General features: G+C 34.6%; 1 protein-coding gene across 1 annotated transcript; it reads right to left on the bottom strand.

Moving 5' to 3' along the window:
• Positions 1–1,154: 1,154 nt before the first annotated feature.
• PPP1R42 (protein phosphatase 1 regulatory subunit 42) lies at positions 1,155–15,281 on the bottom strand. Its single transcript, XM_009814961.2, has 7 exons — positions 15,153–15,281; positions 12,743–12,909; positions 12,157–12,295; positions 9,995–10,111; positions 3,979–4,096; positions 2,581–2,709; positions 1,155–1,304 (listed from the first exon to the last, which is right to left on the bottom strand). The coding sequence occupies exons 1-7, from the start codon at positions 15,279–15,281 to the stop codon at positions 1,168–1,170; spliced, it is 936 nt and encodes a 311-aa protein (XP_009813263.2). The 3' UTR covers positions 1,155–1,167.
• Positions 15,282–16,834: the final 1,553 nt, after the last annotated feature.

Raw genomic sequence — 16,834 nt, 5'->3', positions numbered from 1 at the left:
CATATATGACGAGTTCAATTTCTTTTTAGGCCAGAATATATCCATTGTCATATGAAGAACAGAAATGATACTTCGGAAGAGAGCAGCTCTGTAATTTGTAATTCTTCTTCCCTTCTCAAGGGAAAGGCAGCTGTTTTTAGTCAGAACAAATAATCAGTAGGAACAAAACTGAGGGAATGGAAAGTGGTAAGTTGTCAAGAATAACATAGTATTAAATGTTGCCTAGTTAAATTTTCAAACATACTAATAAATTCTGATTTGAATATAAAATAAAACACTACATTTAGTAATTTAGTTACAAAACAAGACCTGTGTCAGTTGGATTTATTTATTTATTTATTTTATCTACAGCATTGCACGAATAATGATTCTTTTGTTGACCAGTACAGCTGATAAATAGTAAAACAGTTAGGCTAAAAGTAGCATTAAAAACCTGGAAGGAGTGATATTAGGTCCCAAGTACTGAACTAAACTATTACTACAGGTAAAACTGGAAAAACTATAGGTCCCAAACTGCAAATCCCTATGAGCAGATTTTATTTCCACAAATAGTTGCATTAGAGTTCACAAGGCTGCTTATGTGAGTAAGAAATACATATGCTAGACTCTGAATTGTTTAAATTCATCTAATGTCTAAATGTCTGTAAGGCACACATATCATATTTTCTTTCTTGATTATCTTGATGGTTGTGAGCTGATGCTACAGGAAAATGCTGATCAAGTATATAATACACTGGAACACATCTATTAGAAGTAAGCTATAATGATGAAAAGTGATTGTTTATCCTCCTGCATATGACTGCGTGCACGGGATCAACGTTCACCAATGTTGTTGACAGTAACTGTACTTCCAATAATTAACGTCTATATTATTTTACCTTTGTGGAAGATTACAATCAAATGCATATGACAGAAACTAGTAACACTGAAGTAAGTTATTACTATTAGCTAGTCTACTGATTTATAACCAGAAACTGAAATCTATTATCCTGTCTTGAAAAGAAGACAACAATTATAACATGGTTAAAAAAACCCTGAAACTGATTTCAGATAAAATTCTACCTTCATGTACTTGTTTTCCAAGTGATTCAGTAAGAGCTGTACAAGCAATAACCAGCAGAACTAAGAGGCAGATGTGTGAGGAACGTACCTGAGTTTTCGTCTGATTTATTTTTTTTCCAGGATTCTTGGCAGAGGTTTTCTTTTAACTTTGTGCATCTCAGACAAAACTAAAAAATTTGGTTTTTCTTTCACAGAGTGACTGTAGTGAAAGGGAAGAATAGGATAAGATGTTTCAAAGTCAGCTGCAGAAACCAAAGGAAAAAGGATTAATTAAATATCCCAAAGCAAACCTTATCTATTTTAATATTCAGTATGACTGATCACAGCTTCCAATACATCTTGTTATAGAAAACAGTGTAATAGGACTTAGGGTAAAATGCCTCAAATTTGCTAAGTGAGAATGGAAAACTTTGTATGAAATTATGGAAAGTGCTGCAAACACTGATGAAGGCGAATATTAAAGCAGGTATTCATATCCAGGTAGAGTTATTTGAAAGGGAGTAAATTCAATTACATAGCACCTCCTTATATTGGTGGTTATTCAGAAGACAGAATATTACTTTCAGAACCGTTGCGATTCACATATGGCTTCCAAACACTGATCAGACTGCAACTTTCTTGGGGCTGAGGCTGACAGGCTGAGTGCTTTTCACTTTATGTCTTCAAAAATAACTGATCTTCATGAGATTTCATGAATTAAGAATTTGAGATAGTATGGCTATAAAGAACATGCTTTCTCCCCCAGGTTACATATCACAGTTTATCTTCTGAAAACAACAGTTTAACTGCCACCAATTTTATTTTATTTTATGAATATGGTCATTCAAATAATTTTGAGTAATTTGAAGTCTAATCTTCCAAATTCCACAAGATGGCAAGACATGCTCTTAAGTCATTTATGTTTTAATCTGCAGTCAACTCCATAACAACAACAACAGCCCCACCCCAACATTTTTTAAAAAACTCAAAGTTTATTTCAGGTTTTGCTTGAGTTTCAAAACTAATTTGTTTTCCTGCTTCAAGAATTTGTTGCTTTTCTTTTAGGTTTAAGGCTTTTTTACCTCCAAAACTTATTTTTTTCTTTTCAAGTTTAAAACTTTTACTTCTGCTAGACATGTATCTTGTGAAGGCCTTTAAAAGGACTGGGAATTTACATAGACCAAATAAGTATCAACAAACAGATTTTAAAAGTCTGATTATTTCATGCATATTTATTCTAGAATGCCCAACACTTTTTTTTTTTTTTAAATATGGAAAGTAATCACGAATATTTACAAACAGCCAAAATGTATTAGCTACTCCTTTCCATAATTCTGGGAGATTGGGATGGGAGGAAAAAAACACCACATGAACTAGTGCTAAAATTAAATTTTGTATTGGAAAAGTTCAATTTCTATTCCTGTGTTTTGTTCTCACCACCAGTACAAGTCTCATTCTTAGTACATTTACTGTTAGCTGCTATGTTATTGTTTCTATAATATTTCAAACAAGCATGAAGTAATTTATTAGTTTGCTTACAAAAATATAGGTAGGCTGCATGTTCATTTGTCCTTCTTTCTTTGTTTTTTTTCCTGGCAGCTTTGGAGGCTTTCCAATTCATTAGGAACTGTCTTTCCATTTCTTTAATTTCTTTCCCATCAAGGGATTCTGTCAAAGAGAAAGGAACATTTTTGGTGATACCTTAAGTTACCTAAAAGGCTGTATAAAGCTATATGTAATGTGTACTGTTTCTATATTTGCTCTCTTCAAATCTTTTTTGTTCTTTTCAGTCATTTGGTAAAAAAAATACCCAATACAGCTTGATATTCATATTCAAGCTGCAAGAGTGAGTTGACATGTCTTAATTATGAAAGAAAGCATCTATTATTTTTATAACTTTCAAGGGAAATATATGTATTTCACATTCAGCTAACGTGCAACACCTTATAGAAAATTCTGAAGAAAAGCCATGCTCTGACACAAGATATATACAGATGCAGAAATTCAGGTTAAGAGAGAGAAACTGCATGTCTTGGCAATCAAGGAATCCTGTTGACCATGAAGACAGACAGATTTGGCTCTTTAAGGTTAACTTTACTCACTTAGGTTTTTTGAGTCAGACCAAATGAAATACCTCATTTGGCCACAAATTTAGGTTGCGTTAGAACTGTCCTAAGGCACTGTTATTTTCATTGTGCAGATAAGCTTTTTCTTTTTCTTAATGGCCAATATTTTGTACTCTCAGAAAAAAGAAAAACAAGTTCTGTAACTACAACTTTTAAGATAATTGCCACCTTTATCCAAAAAAGTAAAAAATGAGCAGATATTTTTTACTTGTTTCTACAGTATGAGTACTTACATATAGAAGACTATGATGCTTCCTTTTATGCTAAAATTATCTCAAAATAATAATAATGTAAACTGCATCACAGTAAGGTTAAGATTAACAAATACATTCATAACGTGTAAACTGCTTTTAAATTTAAGGAGAAATGTTATATAATAAAATCAAACACAGTAAGATACGACCTGTACAACTGTAACTGTACAACTAAAACACCTAAGAAACTACTACAGACTGGTAGGGGAGTAGCCTAAACGTATCTTAGAAAATCAGTTTCACAACTTCTAGAATATGAACACAAAAAAGTCTTACTGTCTTACAACAATCTCACCAATCATCTATTATAAAACAAATTATTACTACTACTAATAGCAAAAGCTAAGCAACACAGTTTGTTCAGTTGATTACATAAGCAGTTTTAGCTACATTACCTGTACATAAATTAAAAATTTATCATTTGACATAAATATCTATGGCAGTAATTATGTTTACATACATAGTACAATTCAAGAACTATTAATGTATTGATTGTTTTCTAAAACAGTGACTGTTATGTGTGGGTTTTGGGGCTGGCTAGTGGTTTTATTTTTTACCTAAAGTTTGTGACTGTACTACAATCCTGTCCCTGTACTTTGGTTTGTGGCATATGGGGTTTCCTGTAAGATCCATTCTGCGTAGCTTTGTCCATTTGTTTAATACAACCTCCAAATCCTGCAATTGATACAAGAACAGAATGTTGTGATTATTTTTCCCCCTTCAGAATAAAATTCAATAGTTACAGGATTCATTCAGCCAGGCCCAAATTCTGCATACAGAAATAACTTCAATGAGACTATTCATGTACTAATATGCACATTAAGAATGTGCATTTTCAAATAGAGTGGTACGTAGCACTCTTGAATGTACCATAATTGCACAGAAGAAACGGTGATGCAGTTGGAAAACTCTGCATTTTTAAGGGTACAGTAATGCCAGCTATGGAAAATTACCACTTACAAGCACCTCAAGCCGAGGAATTACCAGCCAAAAAATTTGTATATGTAATGTCTGTTAATGCATCCCCATGGTCTCACAGAGCCCTTAGAGTATCAGTGCCTAATGAGATTTTGAAAAATTTGTGGAAGAATAAATACTTTACAGAGAAAGAACAGACTAAAAAAAGCAAAAAATCGTGCAAACCACAGTAGACTGCCTTTCCCTTTCTGATATGTAAAACTGTATTTTACAGGAGAAACAGTAATCCCCCTCTGCATAACTGTGGGTGGTCAGTTATAGTATTGGCCAAATAGTGAAATTTTTGAAATATACCTTTCTCCATCTGGGTTTCTGTCTGGTTACCCAAGGGCAGTATGACCTACATAAAACTTCTTCTGTCTTTTAAATACAATAAATTCAAGTTAAAAGGATGCAAAGCTTAGCAGATTGGTCCTTTCTACTGAGATACCCTACTTTCTGAAATACTTTCTTTCCAAAATTTCACTTAACTGTCATTCTTGATAGGCTTCCTTGTATGTGTGAAAAGCTTAAGGAGGGATTCAAAACAATCTGTATGAACACAAGAGGAGAGAGAATTTATGTTCTACAGTTGTTATAATTTGGAAAAAATCTACTAATCATGATGTGACAGACTCTAAATTGCAAAGTCTGTAGAGTTTTGTAGCTTGATGCCAATAATGAAGTATCTAGCGATGTAGATATCTGTTAGCTCCTTCAAATTTAGAAAATCACCTGGGTAATGCAAGCAGGGAGAATTCTGGTTTTGCAGGCTCTACTCCTTTGGTAGAAAATCCTCCTGGGAATATTCTATGGGTTATATAATACATGTTTAGAAAAATCACATGGAAGAGGAAGTGGCAGCACAGCCTCACACCTCCAAACCATATGATTTTTCATCTATCGATGATGACAGTGATACCATGTATTATCTATTGTTATCCAGTGATGGTAACATCTTTTTAGAAAAATAGAGAGCAAAAGTCTGGTTCTGTGAGGAGCAAAACTGATAAAGCAATGCAAGAAACTCTGAGGAGGAGTCCACGTAAAGAAATGTTGATAAATCTCATAATGTTACGCAACAAAGCTTTATAAGTATGTATTAGAATAGCAATATGATAGCCCCCACAGTTTAGGTGCTAACACTTAATCACAAACACAACAATTTAGGGGAAAAATATTTTAGGCTAGGCTTATTAAAAAGAGAAATAGCACTTAGCAAGTGTATTTCTTTATTCTTACCTGAGCATTCAGGCATTGTCATTGAAATCTGTAATGTGTTCTAGATTTCACTAGAAAGAATTTTTTCAAGTAATAGTTTTGCAACCCAAAATTCTCTATTACTGAAATAAAATGCATACAGTTTAACTTTGACGAATGCATACAAAGAGTCCTGTAGATTTTTGTTAGCTGTTACTTACTTGATAAATGACCCAGAACATGCTTACTCCAGTGTATGTTTATCTAAGAGCACACTAATCCTGCGCTGAAATATGATTACCCTTTCGATACGCTCTAGTTGTTCATTGCCTTCCTGTCTCTAATAAAGTGCTTTCACTTCCCAGCCTTTCAATAAGCTGTACTAAAGGGACCAGACACTCTTCTGGGCAGTCTCCGTTTGATAAATGATCATGTCATGCTATCACTTTGAGGTCTGCTACAAAATACTGACGAGCAAATTATATTCCATTGGGGGTGGGGTGGAGAGGGGGGAAGGGTAAGTGCCTTAGTAGGCAGCTGTAGAGCTGGCAATAACGTTCTTACCAATTAACGATGGCCATTCAAGAATCGGTATTTGACCAGTATGCTCCAGTTTTTATCGGAAACGTCTAGTCCAACTGCCCTAACTAAATCTACAGACAGCAATTTGTCACCATTTTGACTACCTGTCATAATCTATTTGAGAAAATCTATAATTTTTCTGTTGTTCTTGACTCAATTCTGAAGCGAATGAATTCATCTTTTGTGATATCCTCTTGTCATAATCAATACCGGGCAGAGGTTGAATAAATTAAAGACTTAAGAAATACAGATTTTTATAGGTATTTCTAGCTGTATTTTCTCTATCTATCCAAATACTCACACAAGTCATAATCTTCCCAAAACTAATGTAATTAATAAATAAATAATATTCTGGCTTTTTGTAAACAGGAATAGTTGTGGGCTTTTTTTAATAGGAATAGTGTTTTTAAAAAATTCCCTTAGTATTCCAACCCAAATACACTGCAGCCTAGAAGTCCTTGTGAACCTGACTAAAGTAAACTAGAAGCTCGATAGGATAAATAAAGGAAGTAGCAAGCAATACAAAACAAAGGAAAGCCAATTCTATTAAAATCAATTATATTCTTGATAACTGACCTAAGACATGCTTTTTACATGTGGTAGCTAGTCACAGTAAGTTATTTTGCATGAATTGATAAAAATTACTTGATTTTGTTCTGTCTACTGTTCAGACGACATTATCTAAACTTCAGTCATGTGAAACAAGATCATATTCCTTGATGTCTGTTAATTATGCTCACAATGCCCTGAATTAGGCAGAACCTTAAGTGCTTAAATTTACCAGCCCTAATTTTCAGCTATGCTGAAATCAATGTGGCATTGTTGAAAAGCAAGAGAGTATGGGTTTTCATCATAATGTGAAAAAACTAAAATAAATGTTTAGCTATAAAATAATTATACTAATTATACAAAAGTGAGAAAAGTCTACCTGAGAAGATTGTATTATTTCATGCATTTCTTATGCCTTCCACATTTCCCTCTTTTGTAAAGATTCCATATTGTCCTGCTGCCATCTACCTCTGCTACACAGATCACTGCTGTTGACCAGCCCTGCTAAGATCTGCATGGCTCCTCTACAGCTTCATTTCCCACCAGGTGAAGCAGAGCTGGGTACAGAGCTCTTTGACACTTCTCTGTCATGCAGCACCACCACAGTCTCTGATCAATGTCAGACATTCCTGGGGATGTTCTTGACGGCGGTGATGGGGAAGCAGGAAGAGGAAAACAGGGGACATAGAGCCTTTGGCATGAAAAAGATGTATACTTCAGAGTTTTGAAAACAGAGGGGCAAGAAGGAGGAGAATGGAGGCAGCTTGTGGGGGAATGAAAGAGCCTTTGCTGCACCTAAGAAGTTCAGCCAGCAAAAGCAATTAAGTATATGTAGTACAACTGTATACCCCCTAAAATCCTTTTAGCTATCACAGTTGTAGAATAATGTAAGCCATGAAATTCAGGGTTGCAAAAAAAATTGAAACGTACTCAAAACTTCCACCAGCTATTTTTTTTAAACAGTTAGTGGATGTATAAGATTGTTCTCCTGCTAGATGTTCACTGTAAGTTAAAGCCTCTTAAACAGAGCTAACACTGACTTTTTTTTTATACTTTGCATGGCCTACTGCTTTTTCAACAGTTTGGGGTTTTTTTTTTTATTCAGATAAGAATTTATATTACTGATAAGTAAAGCCTACTAAAATGTGTTCTCTAAACCACAGTAATTGTAGCTGGATAGTTGGATATCCAGCTGCATTACACAATATGTTAGGCACATTCAATAAGGTCATTAATTTTACAGGCCTGCAAAGATATGAATAGTAATACCCTATCTGCTCCATATTGTCAAAACTTGGAGATTGTTTAGAAAGCACACAGGACTGTCACTTTCAAAATTTACCAGAGCTTGATCCAAGTGTAACTGATAGCAGCAGCAGCAGCTAACTCAAATGGTAACCACATAATTTTTCAAAAGCTGTGACCATGTAACATCGAAATCTAAATGTCTAATTGATTTGGGTAAATATTAACTCTGGTCTTCCTGATGATGAAACAATGAAATTTAATAATGATTAAATAATATATACACAGTTACTGAATAATGCAGTCTTTTTGTCCTCTCCTTATTCTGTTTTAGAAGGTACTGGTTTTTCCTCTGAGACACTGAAAACGCTGTCTCTGAACTGGCGTCCCCATTCTTAAAAATAACTCGTCCTTTGGCTAAGAAAATCTTCTTTTAAGATCATCACAACTGAAGTCTTTTGTATTTATAAGAAAGAAAAGACAATTAAAAAAATCACTGTAATATGTTTTATTTAGAAAGGGAATCCTTTTCAAAAGGGAAGCTTTGGAGAGACTACCTATTTAAAAAAGCTTACGGTTATTTTGATGTAACCAACACATCCAATATGGTTTTAATTACCCAGCAAAAGCCTACATTAATTGTATTTTGATACGAATTCAATCACAGCTGCCAGCCAGAAACACAGCTTGAAATACAATACATTAATAATCTTCCAGTAAAAAAGAAATGCATCATTCAACATTTTTTAATATTAAAATGTAAAAAATTAAGAGTCCAAATAAAGTATATTGACCTCGATAATTGATAGATTACACACACAAAACACTGGAATCTCCTCATTAGTAAACAGAACTGCCAAATTTAATGTAAAAGATTTTAAGTGTTCTAAGAAGTAATAAGAATAGTTATTTTAATAATTACTAACCAATGAAAGTTAACTTTTCTAAGGAAATAGAATGTATATGCAAACCAGTAATGAAAGAGTTTGTTTTATTCAGGGCTTTGTCTTGGTGATTTGGGTTACAATTTAAGCCAATTCATTTTAGTATTTACTAATAAAAATATAAATTTCAAAAAAAGCAGAACACTAATGCCTATGGTTTATATTGAATGAAAACAGTGTTTATTAAAAGTCATTTATAAAATTTGTTTCATGCCTCCACTGTGCAATGATGGTGTCAACATACTGTTCAACATAAATTTGATATTCAGTTACTAGTATGACACTAACATTATTTTTTCAACTGCTTTTTATGTCAAGAAGTAGAAGACATCATAACTTATAAAAATAATGAGAAGTGACAAGGCCAATACTCCTGTTCCTTTTTGAGAAGATAAGCTGGAAATTGTAAGTCTAGAACATTCTGTTTGACCCACATTCACTACTGCAAAAGGAAGAGCAAAAATACTTTTATTTCATTTGGTTTAGCTTGCTTATGAAGACATGTGTTTCCTTAGCAGAAATTTCTGAAAGAAATCCAATGTGTACTTTCATGACAAATACTTCTTGTGCTACTGCAGCAACAACAGTCAAAAAGTAATTTTGATATTAGAACGGCTGCAAAATCAGCTAGATGATCTGATATCCAAGAAGTGGCTTTTTTTGGTGTTAAAACAGAGAATTAAAAACTGTGATATGGTAAAATATTACAAGTTAATTAACAAACAATGGCCACATCATCTTTGCAAATTAAGCCACTGATAGTCACTCAGATGGCCAAAACATACACGCTAACTCTACATTTTGGACATACTATATTATAGTTATAACTTCCATACATTTACTACTCCATTCATAGATCCATGCACAATTGCCACTTTACGTACGATTAAGGGACATTTGGACATCCTAGATAAACAGTTCTCCATTTTTAATCTCAACAAGATTTTTGGATGAGAAAAGACAGCATGCTTGGAAAGTCAGAGGTTCAGTAACTGTAAAAGTAAAGTTTATTTTTACTCATCTATTTAGTGATAAAGATGAATTTGACTAACTTCTTATCACCCATACTAAATAGGACAAATATTTATTTTAATACCTTCATATGTTGAAGTTGATTGTCAACTGCTCTAAGATAAGAAAGATTTTCCAGAACTGCCAGTTCTTCTAATTCATCAATGTTGTTATTGCTGATATTCAACACAGACAAAGATTTCTGGAGGAAGAAAAGCAGAAAAAGAAAATTACTTTTTTCATGCCATGCATGAGTCAAGTTGTAAATTCTTACAAAAGATTCTCTTAAACAAAGAACAAGCATATGATGCAGAAACATGCAAATACAACTACCACATACCTCACACATTGTTTTATGTTGGCTTTCCATATTGTCCTAAAATGGTGTTTATTTTGGTTTTGAAGTCAAACCAAAGTAAGATTATTTCTCAATTATTTCAGGAATTCTTAGTAAATACAGATTTTTTGTTTTTCTCCAAACAGGTTCAAATGCTTTACAGAGTTCTGGAAGTGCTACTAACTCTACATTTGAAGCACAAAACAGACACAGAAATTGACAGCTGGACTATGCTGTTTTTCTTTCAGGCTTGATCCTACAAACGTCTAGGTATACATACCTCTATTCCTTGCCCCTTCTTCGGAACAATAGTGAGTTAAGTAATGCACTATGCCTTTTATAACAAACAATAGTTAGAGAGATCTTTACATTCTAGATAAAAAGTAAATGTGTTTCAGGTGTTTATCTCAGGAAATACTTAATGTAGTTTCGTGTAAAAGGAACAAGAAGCTTCTATCTCTAGAAGATGAAAAAGGACACCTAATCCAGTGAGTTGAGAATTATACCAGATATGGGACTTACCATTAGTTAGAAAATGTCTATTTCAGCAGTGTATACAGGAAATGTAACCCCCTTCTAAAATCTGACCAAGACCTACATTGCAGGCAGAAATTACCAGTATCATCCTGATACCCACAGTGCATAAACTTCATCTCCTTGGTCAAAAGATTCATGATATTGTCATCATCAAAACATTTGCTTGTGGTATACAGAGAGCTATTTAGTCCCATGTTTTTGGCTCTTTCATCTCTGACAGCATTGAGAGCCAGAAACAGGTAGAAGAAGATGAAGTAAGAAATGATGTCTTAAAGAGGGACCAAACACTTAGCACTCGAAGGATAAGAAAAGAATGTTTTTACTGTAGCTTCCACAAAGATGTTACATGGTCAAGAATGCAAAGTGTTTCTTACAAAACAAAACCCACATCAAAAGACCTTAAGTAAAAGCCACAAAGAACAAAATGCTAGTGACCTTAGGCCAGGATGCTGAAAAACACTTAAGTATATGAGTTATCATCCTGGGAAGATTATAGCTATATAACCTCCCTCTACTTTCATCATTTCTCCAATATAGAAGTAACAAAGTAAAAGTGCTCTCACAGGAATGGTTCATTTCTATTAAAGGAAAATGGCAAGAGATATCTTGGATTACTTAATCTCAAACCAGAAATAATTAGAGGTAGGTCAAATGTTTATGATACACACGTGAACAAAAGAAAAGCTCATCAAGCCCTGACTACACTTTGGGAGATATAGCAAGATGGTTTTTTTTAGTGCAGAACTACATCTATTAGTAAATAAAGTCTATTTTTTTAACCACTTCAACAATATATTTGATGTTTACTGAGCAATTAACATGTTGAAAGAAAACTTCAAAAGCTGACTTTCCTGAAACCTTGACATACCACAACACAGAAAAATTGTAGAACTAAAATGGAGTGCTTTTGATTGTGTTGCTTTTAATATCCAGAAAAAAAGCTGTTTGCACCTTTTGCCATTGCATTCTCTAGAGAAATACAGGAGGCAGTAAATAAACTAATGTAACAATCAAATCAGAGATCACAAACTAATTCACTACAAACTAAGTAGGCTAAGGTAACTAACTGTGATAAATTCCTATCCCTTTTTTAGTTTATTCACATTGTGTTGGTATAGGGCATCCCCACATTTCCTTACTTCCTCTCTCTTTTTATTCTTATTTCCATCCTTCACAGAAAAATAATTGAAGAAGTGGAATCTGCTGGACTCCTTGCTTATATGAGAATTGGGATGGGAGTCCCTTGGTAGAATTTGAAAGAATGACACCAGTTGGGAGAAAAGGGAAACACACAGTGATCAAGTCCTAATCACATCTCTTAAAAATACTGATCTACTGATTAACAGCTCATTGAATTCTCAAAATGTACTTACTGTCAGGGACCTAAGAGATCTTGGATCAAACAGAAGCTTTTCGCCAAGAGGGAGGTGTTGACTTTCAATATGTAGCTCCCTTATTTCTTCTAATTTATCCAAACCCTCTACTACAGTGATGCAGTTGCCCCCCAAATACCTGCAGAATAGAACACAAAATACATTTAATATCCTTTGAAAGCAAAAGCTGTCACAAGGCCTCAATATATTAAAAAAATTAATTAATTTAACTATTATAGAATACTACTTGGAAATTGTAATAGAAAAAGTAAATAACCTAGCATGAGAGTAGAACATACAGCTAACAGATCCAACATTTTTTTAGGGGTTTTATACATTGCTACTATTTTTATTAAATGGCTGAAAAAGAAAAATAATTTAAATGCAAATAAATTTGTTAAGATAATATGCCATCACTTTACTTATATCATAGAACACTTCATTTAAAAAAATCATAAGCAATTACTTTTATATGAAAAACAACATTTAAGAGCTGAAAGGACCTTACTGGCTACATGTTTTTTTAATTTCTTAGTGTAATAATTATTCTTTTACTAGTAAAATAAATACATGATTTTTGACTTACAGTTTTTCAAGGTTTTTCAGCGATGAGAGATTTTCTATACATGTAATACAATTGTTCTGAAGGTAAAGGTGTGTTATATTTGAAGCAAAGTCCAAGTTCTGGATTTGACTGATTCGGTTATCATATAAATACAGAACCCTAAGATTTTTACACAAAGAGAAGTCACCCTGAAATAAACAATAACAATTAATGCTACATAGAGTTCACTCACTGCCTGCTTCTGGTAGCTGTTGATTGTTTTTATATTTAAGTTCTGCTGCATGCTTTATACATTTTCATCTTTAACAAACACTTTTAAGAACTATTTTTCCTAGAAAAACTGAGTGTCAGTAACATCTCCTGCATAGATTTAAGACTGAAATCTATCATTACTGTGGTGCTGTACAGAAGCTGAGGACTACAGCCATCAGCAGCAGATACATCACATCCTGTGTGACTTCATTCCCTTCCCTGCCTTCATCAGCTGAATTTCAGAAAAGCACAGTTGTTAGTGTAGTTGTCTCCATCAAATCTCAGTGGAAACCAGTTCTTGGCAAAGGAATACTGATTTATACAAAAACTTGCACTTCACTGTATTTTAATACACTTCCAAGTCTAAGATTCCACTCAAATGTCAAGTTCATTTGAATGTATACTTCTTAAATAACTAAAAGGTCACAAGTTCTTATGATGGTTTCTATAGAACTTCTCTATGGCATCTGATGAACCAGTCCTAATCAAATGGACTGATCAAATTAGTAACTTGCTATGGCTGTGCACATTCCTAGGAGTGGGCTGAAGAATCCCATTTGCTTGCATGGATCTGTTCACATAGAACAAGCTATTTAATCTTCTTGACTGAAATCACACTTTTAAAGCAGAAATCCACCATAGACAATAATTCAGTTGTTTAGGGTTCAGCAATTTCAAAACGTGCTCAGTATCTTCAGGGGATTGGAATTAACTCAGGACTTACTGAAACCTGTATAAATTTCCTATTATTATCCTCAAAGGAAGGAGGATTGGGTTAAGTTTACAGGTTTAGTCTTTGAAAATGAAAAGGTCATGGATTATTTTTTAAATGAATAAGCCCCAGGGAGCAATTTAAAAAAAAAATGTAGATTTTAACCTGACTAATTTGAAAAAGCCACTACAGCAGTCCAAATTTGTTAACCTCACTTGGCTTATATCCTGTTCCTGAACTCCCCTTTCCTTTCTCAGACTTCCTCTGAAATCTAAGGGATAAATCACAGATAGATTGAAAAGATTGTGCTGTGAGTTAACAACTCTTTGTAAAATTCCCAAGACTAGAAAAAATATGGCATTAATGAGAATAAGTGTTGCACTTAATAGCATGTAATATCATTACTACTTCCTTTAAGAAAAAATAAAATCTGATCTGCAAAATTACTAGTTCCTTACATCTTCTTCTGTTCCACAGTTCACATTTTTATAAAGGTAACCAACAATAAATACAAGCCTTCAAATAAAAAACCAAACTGTTGCTGAAAATATGAACTTTGTTTTTTAAACTCAGACCTAAAGTCTTCAAGAACACTATTGCTAAATTTCAATAGGGCTACAGCACTGCTGTCAAATCCCTACACCTACTGATTCATGGCAACAGCCTGGCTATATTCTATAGGAAAAGTGTCAGGTCTAAATGATTAATTTGAAATATTCTCTTTCTTAAGCAGCTAACGAGGTAAGCAAGTAGAATTATAATTTCTGTTCTAGTGACTTCCTGAAAGCTCCTTTACAATGTAGCAACTGTATGAAATAATCAAAATAGCAAATTGTTTTGATTTTTTTTTTGAGAGCTGCAGATTTCTGTAATAGTTCCGTTAAATACTGCAAAAAATACTTCATTTCAACACTTCAGTTCATCTCTCTCGTGTAATTGCATATGTGGATTTTCTATTTTAATTAAGTAATGGCAAAAATAATTAGTGTACTGATAATACCCTTCTTGTCTGCGACACGGATTATATATACTTCCACAGTTTCACGTAAGTAAAACACTTCAACAAGATTTTTGCCACATAAAGAAAAAAGTATCAGGTCAATAATAAGAACTCTGCAGACTGTTGGAGTTACAGTCACCCGCTTTGATGTTTTATATGAATAGTTACAGCTGAAAGATTATTTTCACAGTTCAAATGCCACGCATTTAAAATCCATTTAAACACTTTTACATACAAGCAGCGTTCCACACAAGAGCAGCAGTGAATGCTGAAGCGTGTTTCCAAACAGATGTATTACTAAGGCTTAACTGTAAGTCAATATAAATATTAAAACATAATATAGCTGTTATAAAATAGGAACTTGGCTTTTCCTGTTTGTCTCCCCAGCTATAAACAACTCATCATAACAGTAACTACAAAACATTTGAGTACCCAGGTTAAAAGGAATAAGGAAAAATAAATCTTACAACTGCATCTATATTTTTATCGGATAAATTCAGATGAGTTATTTTTCGCAGATACTGTCCAAAGTCCTCTTCATTGCGATTCTTGTGACTGACGCTTTTAGCAATTAGGTCCATTGTTAGTTGAACCATAATTCTGTAACAGGCCAAACAGCACTACCGTTTCTTTTAATAGTGTATTCCACGTGCTCTTGTAAGCAGTTTTATAAAATGCCTTAAAAACAAAAAGGAAAATGTTATATCACTTGTACCCCAGATCTTCAACAAAGCTTACATGTATACTTCAAATCTGATGTTTCCCCACCAATTCCCTTCTTGCTTACAGTGACACATTTATGTGTAATCTTTGCTGCTTATAAAACACACCCCTTTCTTGCTGTCATTTTTTCAAACTTTTAGTGTATTGAATAACATTTAAAATACATTGTTATATTTAATTTTTTGTTTCAGTGTGCTTAAGAAGGTTGTACCCTAGTTTTCATCTTTTTCGTATAGAAATATGAGCACAATGGTCCACAGCAGAAATAATTCTCACACATAAATAAATAATTAATGGCTGCTCATAACCTATTATTAGTTAGAAATTACATCACTCCCTATACCTGGTTTTACAGGCTGTGAGAAGTGGTATAAAGCTACAGTACTCTTTATACCTCTGCACAGTCCTCTTGTCATGCACACAACTGCATGTGCATTTGTTATGCACAATGAAAAACTGATTTTTTTGCACTGAGGCATACTGTAGGGGCTCTCACAACAAAACCAACTTTTTTTTTAAACTCTAGCCATTGCTCCAAGCGAGCTTATAAATCGGGGAAGGGGGGGGGGGGGGAGAAGGCAAGACATGTATTTGGAACTAGATGTGTAAACGGTCTGGGGATAAAAACACAACAACTCAGAATAAAAACGTTGCTTTTTTAGCCAATACATAATACAATGTGCAGTATGTATTTTAGCCAGTACGTAATACCCCCACATCAATCAGTGTATGAAAACAACGGAGGAGACAGCAAAAAGCATCCCAATACTAAAACTCGCGCAGCCACATAAACCAAGGCATGGAGAATCCTCCTTGCCAGTATTACATTTATGAAAAACCGAGGAAAAGCAAAAATTGAAACTGTGAAGACTGAAGAAACTTCCTTACATACTAAGCAAGGCTGAAGCTCAGTAGTTTTGCCTTTATCCATGTGGGTTTTCGTTCTTGCCTTTTTTTTAAAAGGTAGAAGAAGGAAAGCTGAAAGGACCTTGGTTTTTTTTCCCGAGAAGTGTGTTTCTTTCGTTCTTTTTTACGTAAATATAGCTTTCAGAGCCTTTTCTTAGCCCTTCTTCCAAAACAAGCTCCTACAGCCGTGTGACTTGAGACTGTCGTGCCCGCCTCCCCCACCCCAGCAGACGGCTTGACGGCGACAAGGACCAACGGCCCCCAGCACAACCCGTGGGAAGGATGCTTTGTAAGCCAAGAGGGACAGGCAGGGGGCAGGAAGGAAGAGGCAGGATCCGCGCCCATAAGGAAACCACCCTTTCCCCAGCCGGCCCAGGTGAGACCCCCACGGCCTGCCCCGACCCCGCTCTCGCCCTCACCCTCACCTCCCGGCCGCGGCAGCGGGACGGCGGGCAGAGAGGAGGCGCCAGCACCTCCACCGCCCCGGTTGCCACGGCAACCACACGCCAACAGCCGAGGA

The sequence above is a fragment of the Gavia stellata genome, chromosome 3 (assembly GCF_030936135.1).
Source record: "Gavia stellata isolate bGavSte3 chromosome 3, bGavSte3.hap2, whole genome shotgun sequence".
Classification (NCBI taxonomy): Eukaryota; Metazoa; Chordata; class Aves; order Gaviiformes; family Gaviidae; genus Gavia; species Gavia stellata.
The sequence above is the reverse complement of the archived record's forward strand: the minus strand, read 5'-3'. Positions and strand labels throughout refer to the sequence as shown.

Coding starts and splice junctions, on each gene's coding strand:
- PPP1R42 (XM_009814961.2), bottom strand. CDS start 15,281: ATGGTTCAACTAACAATGGACCTAATTGCTAAAAGCGTCAGTCACAAG. Junction 12,910..15,152: donor ATAAAAATATAGATGCAGTT/GTAAGATTTATT, acceptor TGTTTATTTCAG/GGTGACTTCTCTTTGTGTAA. Junction 4,097..9,994: donor ATCAACTTCAACATATGAAG/GTATTAAAATAA, acceptor TATCAATTGCAG/GATTTGGAGGTTGTATTAAA.